The sequence below is a fragment of the Limulus polyphemus genome, unplaced genomic scaffold (genome assembly GCF_000517525.1).
Source record: "Limulus polyphemus unplaced genomic scaffold, Limulus_polyphemus-2.1.2 Scaffold542, whole genome shotgun sequence".
In the NCBI taxonomy this organism is placed as follows: Eukaryota; Metazoa; Arthropoda; class Merostomata; order Xiphosura; family Limulidae; genus Limulus; species Limulus polyphemus.
Genome location: NW_013666152.1, coordinates 239,536 through 248,364, shown reverse-complemented (window position 1 = coordinate 248,364; position 8,829 = coordinate 239,536). Strand labels below are relative to the sequence as shown.

At 29.1% G+C, this 8,829-nt stretch overlaps 1 protein-coding gene across 1 annotated transcript in view; it reads right to left on the bottom strand.

The window, feature by feature from the left end:
- Window positions 1-5,639: 5,639 nt before the first annotated feature.
- The window catches only part of LOC106458987 (rho guanine nucleotide exchange factor 17-like), a 74,828-nt gene continuing 71,638 nt past the window's right edge, over window positions 5,640-8,829 (bottom strand). The window contains exons 17-18 of the mRNA XM_022385357.1: window positions 7,650-7,820; window positions 5,640-6,453 (exon numbers count right to left, since the gene is read on the bottom strand). Of these exons, the coding sequence (XP_022241065.1) occupies window positions 6,170-6,453; window positions 7,650-7,820 (455 nt within the window). The 3' untranslated portion in view covers window positions 5,640-6,169. The remainder of the gene's footprint in view (window positions 6,454-7,649; window positions 7,821-8,829) is intronic.

Here is an 8,829-nt window from a genome sequence, read left to right as displayed (position 1 = left end):
AATCAGTCAGTTAATTAATTTGGCATTTGCTAGTTTCAGGTTCTTTATCGGTTAGTTGTTGTTGTTTTGTTTTTTTGTGGTCGTCAGTTTTGAATAAATTTGTACCACCAGGAAATTTGTTATATATACCTTGATTCTATCAAAACGTGAGCATTTAAACAAAATGCATATTTTGTACATCTATTAAAATAAGAATATAATTAGTAATGAAAATACCAAATTAAAGCTAGAGTAGCAGTTTCTTGTTATTCGAATTCTTAAATGGCAATGCATGAACAACATTGAAATTGTGAAAACGTTACTTTTTTCGCATTAATTTGACTAGACAAATTTTCCGACCGTTAACGTTACCTTAATAAATGCCCCTTCCCCAGTGGTACAGCGGTATGTCAGTGGACTTACAACACTAGAAACCGGGTTTCGATACCTGTGGTGGGCAGAGCACAGGTAGCCCATTGTGTAGCTTTGTGCTTAATTCCAAACAAACAAACCTTAATAAATTATCTGATATTATGAATATAAGTCCTAGCGTTACGTATATCTGCTGATATGTTACTATGTTCTTACGGTTAAGTTTCAATGTAATAAATCGTTCATTATATTATACTCTAAATATGGAGTTGGGTTCTCACACTTTCGTTTTCAGAATTAGATACTAGTTTGATGTTAAACGTTTTTGTCCAGATATTTCTCTATGTTTCTAAGTTTTTAAATGTGCTACGCTTTGTTAAACAAAATAAAGCTCTGCAATGTTCCTAAAAACAGCGTGTAGTATTCCAACCTTAGTTGCCAACATTATCTTAAACTGACTACACTTTTAAATCTGATTTCTTACATTTTTTGAGAGAAGCATAACTATGTCTTACATTTGGCGCTAAATCATAATTTTCTTCTCTTCCTATTGATATAATTTTATCTTCGTTTTTATCTGAAAGAAGTTTGTAAGAAGATTCCCATTTCTTGATTGTTTGTTTTTACAAACATAATTAGAAGAATGCTATCTTACTTTCTAATTGTTAAGACAAAATAACTCCATACATCTAAACAAGACTTGATTTTCAAACTAATAAGCAAGGATGGAATCCAACTTTTGTGTTATCAGCAATATTTCTATATTGGCATAAGATCTAATAAAATTGATATGTTACAGAAGTATTCATAGATATGTTACAGAAGTATTCATAGATATGTGAATACGAAGACGCGAAAAACATCAAGATTAACTGATCAGACACTTTTATGGAATCATTACTTTTAACTTTACAAGTTATGTTCAAAAGCTAGTGAGCTTTCTAAAATGTATTCAATACGTAAAAAAAATGTACTTGTTTGTGATTTAACGTATGAATAAACTGTTTCTAGATAAGTCGACATCTATTATTAATATTTCGATGTTTTATATACACTTGCTCCCATAAATCTCCTTAGGTACGAGAGATAGCGAATTGTAAAGTTAAACGATTGTACATATTTTCATCAACTTTTTTATCATTAAGTTACAAGTATATACCTTTATACTCTTTTATGCCGAAAGATAGTTTGAGGTTATTAAACTTTCCAGTTAAATTTAACACCCAGTGGGCAGGGTTGTGAAATGAAAACATGCAACTCCATATCACGTTAAACAAACAAAGAACATGCTCAGCAGATTACCGCAGTTTCAAGAAAAGTTAGTTTTTGATCAGTTGTCGTTTCACAATTCACTCCATTTGGTGGCATTTCTCGAAACTGCAGTTCCTAAACGGTCAGGGTATTGTTTGATTTCAACTATTCACTCTGTTATATTAACGGAACTCACATAATGACATACAATGAAACAATTTATGTAAATTTTCTTAAAGCGTAATTATCTAAGAACTGTTTATGTTTCTATCGAAGTTTATTTATCACATTTACACAAATATGTTGACTTGTTCATTTAAAAAAAACAACAACTTTTAATTGTTTAATAGTGGAAACATTTCATTCAGATACAGAAAAACAACTTTGTCTCAATAAAAACCACAAAACACATTTTCCAAAATGAATATTTATTATTATTATCCTTATTCAAAATATTATTTTGCTTCAAGAAACTTTTCGAAACGTAGTTACATTCAGCACTGAGAGAAAACATTTTAAAATAGTATTACGTCAATGAATGCTTACATTTAAAGATATAGAAACACTTAAGCAAATCGGTATCTTTCTTTCCTGGTTAAAAATATATCATTATTGTACTTTTAACAAACAAACTTGATATTATAGCATTCAGTTGATTTTATGCTCTGTATTTCTCAAAAGCAAGAAAGAAAAAACAAAACACAGAACTTAGACACAATAAGTGAGCAGTAAAGGCGAGACAAATTGATCATTTACAACATAATATTATAAACGAGAGTATTATGTATAACGGAAAAGAAAACCAAATCGACTTTAGTGCCTCATCTCCTATTTAAAGGCACCTTTGGAACAGTAATTTTGAAGACATCACGTACTGCCAAGTTAATAACATTTTAAAGACAAAATACGGTTTATTCACAAATATCGTGTAAAGTTTTTGTATGTAATTAGATATAAAGGATATAAACAACCAATCTACATCATACATTTGTTTGTTTGTTTGTTATGGATTTCGCGCAAAGCTACACGAGGGCTATCTGCGCTAGCCGTCCCTAATTTAGCAGTGTAAGACTAGAGGGAAGGCAGCTAGTCATCACCACCCACCGCCAACTCTTGGGTTACTCTTTTACCAACGAATAGTGGGATTGACCGTCACTTTATAACGCCCCCACGGCTGAAAGGGCGAGCATGTTTGGTGTGACAGAAATTCGAACCCGCGACCCACAGATTGCAAATCGACCCCCCTAACCATGCCGGGCCCCTATCATACATTTGTTATACTCTGCCAGAAATATTTTATCGTTTTTCGTGTAGTGTCGTAAAGCGTATAATTTTTTTCACGTTTTATCTATAAATATTCTTGATAACCTAAACTGTTGTTCTTGTTCCAATCTTAATTCTGTTTGTTCTTTATTAAGCACTTTAAAAGCATAAAACGCAGTGAAAACAATATTGAATAAAAATAAATTTTAACCCTCTTAAGAAAAGTGCCTTTTCAAGGAAGAAAATTATAATATACCCTTAAAGATATGTTTCCAGTGCATCTTAAGTACGGAAAATTTATCTTTAATTCTACATCAACATATATAAACATTTTCTTTTATCATAAAGAAGTAACAGTTGAGTAACACTGTATTTCATACATGTAAAAAGTTAAAATTGATTTGCTTTCACAACATTTAGAGATAGAATAATGGAGTATTTTCTTGGTGCATTCACTTAGAAGCTTTTTTTTAATTCCCTTCACCATTTTAATGACACAGATAATGTGTAGACCCAAGTTATTTATGGAGTAAATTACAACTGTGTAACATGCAATGATTATTAACATTTTCATCTTGTTCGTTCATATGTTTTGTTAGGTAGTAAGATGCAGTTATCATCACAAATTATGGATGTCATTGTAAAATAGACAACAGTTTTTTGTACCTCAAATGTGTAATGTACAAGAAATTTAGCTAATCTTTCTTTGATATTGCTGAATTATCTTTCTTAAAACATTATGAAATGTATGATAAAATTGATATCAAAATATTTTTTGCACATCAATATAATTTGGCACTCATTCTGTTAATTTTTTTAAATTATTTCCTTTAATATTTGTTCCAAAATCAAATAACTATGAACCAAATACCATTAACATTCCTAAACTTCAAACAACCCATTTATCCATCTTATCATCCACTAATATAACTGGGGGTGTAGAAAATAAATTGGAGTACTTAACAGCCTTAAAATAATGATTTAAATTTTCGGTTTCATTTCTTCTTCTCAATTTACTTAGAATTTGTTTCCATTTTAATACCATTTTGCACTACTTAACTTATCTTGTAAGATCAGCTTATGATGTATTTCAGATTTGTAGAACAGCTCATCTTTTTAATGCTTTTCTTTGTAATTATATGGGTGCACATTGGTGATATATATAATAAGAGCAGGATGCAAGAGAATATTTTATATAGAGATCTTTTGTGGTTTAATTTTTTCATCGTTAAAACTATAAAGGCTGTTTTAATTTCTTTTGTAGTCTTCTTATGATGTGATTTTAAGTTCTTTATTTTTTCTACAAGAATTTTGGCTTCTGTTTTATTGCTTTCATGTTTTCATCTTTTTAGCTATAAATTCTGGTGTATAGTTAAAACTTCTTATACATATAAAAATCTTTAAAACACCATATAAAAATGCAAAGAATAAAACAAATGGTTAGGATATATATGGTTTCAAGCTTCAGAATAATGGTTTCAGTAATATATATGGTTTCAAACTTTAGAATAATGGTTTCAGTATAGTTAGTGCCTTGTTACAAGTATTATATAGATATATAGCTAAAAGGTCTTAATTTATTTTAAAGGCTTGTTTTTCACTGAATTATCAAATCACAATTGATTGCATATCACAAATAATAACCACAGTACTACTGTGTAGTTTTAAAATAATCGTTCGTCGGATCTTTGGGTATTCACCACAAACCAATCACTAAATCCAAGATAATATAAAAGTGATCAAGATTATACCAAAATGTTCTAAGGAATTTTAAAAGTAACTACCTAGAAATTAAAACTTTCTCTGTTAAGGTTGATTAAGCAACAATCTTGACAATATTCACTGCCAATTGTAAAACATGTTTCATTTAAAGAACTGATCAATACTTAACAAATATATTTATAATATTCTTTTCACAATAGATTATTGTTAACAAAACAGAGAGAATCTGTTGTAAGTTTTATATACATATATATATATATAATATTATGTCAGCAAATAAATGTTGTAATTCAACTTTCATACTGAAATGCTTCACTTAAATTGTTAATATGATTATCACAAGAATAAATGCATCATACCATAATAAATATTACATCAAACAAAGATTAAATTGTCATTTAGCATGTTAAATATATTTTTACATTTTTACTTAAAACTCTCATAATTATAATTTATATAGAAAACCATCACATAGAAATTCTTAAAGAACTAATAATAAATGTGAACACTGATAGTTTTGCTTAAACTAATAGCTTAGAGAAAAAGTTTGCTTGAATTAAAGTATTTTTAAATATAGGAATGTTTTTCACTTAAAATAAAATTAAGTATAACCTAGCTTTTAATTCATTAAAATTTAGGTTTGAATAATTACGTAAGAATATCTATATACTACTCTACATCATATTAATTTTTATCTTAACACTGTATTCAATAAGGGTGCTTGATTTTTAGATTGATTGGTTCAATAAAATGTAAAAGTGTTGGCAGGTGTTAGTTGCAGCAAAATCTGATCACTTTCAAAATATGAAGCTGTGAAGAAGATTAGTTCCACTTTTGTTTTTTCAAACCAAATGACATTCAACTTTAACAATGTCCAGCAAATCCTTTACCTTTTTATACAAACATTCCAACCAATACTGGATGTCTAACTTGAAAATCGACTAGATTGTAATTTTTTTTTGATACATTGTAACTTGTATAGAAAAAAAAACATCATGGTTATGTCCTTGTTAACAGAACGACGGGTGAAAAAAAAATCATAAAGATTAAAATTTTTTTTATTTTGAATTAAGTTATAATGACGTGTCTGTAACTTTTATGCATCTCACTTCCAAAACAACATCTTGTCTACTAGTCTATAGCTTGACAAGGTTCAATTACTATTACGAAGTAGAATAATAATGTTTCTCAGATAATGTTATTACTCCAACACATATAAAAATCTAGATACATTAGGTTAAAAACAAAGTCCAATTTTAGCCTCAAACCATGGTGCACAGAAAGTTGAGGTACTGTTGGTGTCTTGAAGTGCAAATGCAGAAATATTTAACTTCCAAACAGTGAACAATTTATAGTGTAAGATATAAATGGAAGAAGTATTTCTTCCTGGTAGTAAAGTGGAAGTTCTACAGCCCTCAGCTGATCACAAAGAGTTAGCCAGTAACTTGAGATTAAGTTACAATGAGCTACTGTAAGTCTTCTTGATGAAGTATTTTTATGATTCCTAACTGAGTTAGGCACATCACTTAGACACATGGCATTAATAGTTATATTCAATCTGAGACTTCGAATAATATCACAACTACACTTTCCAGAATAGTAGATGATTAGTACTATCTTCTTGACCTATAGTTTCTGAAGGTCCTGACACACTGAAGTTTTCATAACCATCTCCTCCACTAATCACTAAAAAATGATGTGATGTTGGACTGGAAATGAATGTTCGAGAAGTTTCTCCATCTTTCCTATTATTTGATTGATGTGCATACATGTACTTGGAAGAGCTAACAATATCCATATCTGTATCTGGGGTCATTTCAACATAAGTGAGGAAGCGAACATGCCCTGTGTGTCCATGAGGAATTCCTGGTGTTTGAATAAGAAAATTTATGGTGTGTTCTGAGAATTAAATAAAATTACAAAAACTAAACTCATGCCAAGTTAGGGTTATGTGTATAAATATGAATTAATTACTATATATGTACCAAAGATAGATATATTTACTTCATTTATACATATAAAAAAATGCAGTACTTTGTATAATTTTTCCTAAACATTATCGAATGTACAGAAATTTAAATTTTAAGACATTGTAAATATTTACTGCTGCCAGTATATAAAAATGCTTCAAGAAGATCTACATAATACTAGAGCATTTGAAAAACAATTGATTAGTTGAAACATGCTTTTCTATAAGAATAATTTCATATGTTAAACAAAAACACTAATAATGCATCTCAATAGAGAAAATCTTAGGACTGGACGTTATGACTTTTTGGCTTTGAATTAACATTAAATATATTAAAACAAGACATTGCTTGATGGCATGATTTATCAATTTTAATTGAATAATTCATGTTAATGAAATCTTTGAAAACAAATTTGTTAGACTGGTTTGGAATTTACGCATAAAGTTTAATACTATCTTCTACAGTATCAAACGACATGCAGTGTAAACAAGAACTATTAATGTAAAAAAACACCATTAACTGGTTTTATTTTCATATCCTTATTAGTGCTTTAATAGAATCCCAGCTATTGTTTGCAGCATTCAACCGAAATAATTTAAAATTTTGCTTAATATAAGAATATTTATTAAACGTTTAAGACTTGAGAGAAAATTTTTTGTTTAAACTACAAAGTAACAGAGCTTTTATGTGAGTTTAAAGTTTGTAGTGCAGACTTGGAGAGTTCCAATGATTCTTAAAAGGAGAAAAAAAACATGACCTTACTCCATAATCAATTATGTTTTCTGGATTAATAGGTTGTGTCGTATTTCTCCTTTTAACAACAACAGAGATAAGCAGAAAATACAAGAACGAGTATTTACAACCACTGTACCTATCTTTTAACAGTAATTACATGTACTTTACCATTAATATATCTAGTTTCTTGCATCAATAGCATTCCCCTTTATTTTATGTTGTCAAAACAACTGAAAATGTATGTCTATAAGTGTGAGTAAGTATATAATTTAACTATTAATCAAATGTTTTCTTCCTAAATACTAGATCTAATATAATATTACATTATAATTAAACGCTAACTAAACTTCTACGGACCAGAAACTTTTGGCACATGGTCCAACTTAGAGGTAGTGATGGTCAGGTGTGGTAAAGCTATGGTTAGTATAACTCCTGCACTGGTTCCAATCCATAACATATCCTTGCAAGCTAAGAGAGCTGTCACTCGCAGACATGCTGCTTTGTGTTGACGAATTATATCATCACAACCTGAGAAAATGTTAACAAGTACTAGAATGAGTATTATACTTGAACTATACCAACATAGCAAAAAATATATGAGACAGTGGTGAAAAAGAATAATACACATTCTATATGCATAGGGAGAAGACAGACTTGGTGAGTACCGAATAAGATGCCATGAAATGCATTCAAGTTTTAACACTAGAAATGAAATAGAATAGGAAGCACTACACTAATAAAATATTGTAAAATCCACTGAGGACAACACTAAGAAAATCAACTAAGGGCAGTTTATTGTAAGAAAAAAGGAGAACAACAAGAAAGATATGGAAACATTTAGCAAATTTTGCAACTTTTAAAATCAAAATAACAATTTAATGTTCAAGTACAAACCAAAATTATAAGAACATGTTTTATAAACGTAAGGAATGACTGGGACAATCATTGATCAAAAGTTAGTATCATTTAAAATACATTGCTTAATTTTTCTAATGAAATTTTAGGTCATTGTGCTCAACACAAACAAAATAAAATTTGTTTACATTTGGTATGGAGAGGATAGTGTTTGTAACAAAATAGATTTTGTATATGTTATTTCAGCATGTTTGATCACTCTGTTTATAAAAAAAACAGTCCTGTAAATTATAATTTTATTTGAATGTTTTAAACTTTTACAGTATTACTTACGTAAACTATATAAGTTTAGGAAACAACAATTTTTGTAAAAAAAAAGAAATCTACCACTGAAAAAAGAAGCCAAAAAAGCCATAATATTCTCTTGATAATACCATATCCACATTTTTGATTGTTGAAACTAGTCTTTGATGGGAAAACAGTTTCATATAGTACTTCATGACATGTAAAAATAATCAAGCTATACAAGTTGAAGAAGGGTTGAAATACAGGGGTCAAGAAACCTATGCAAAATGATATAAGACTGTGAATATAGTGTAAGAGGTGAATTTGGCTATTTAAGCTATAAGTGTTTCATTTATATATATATGTATGTATATACATATGCTGGTGTACTTTGGTG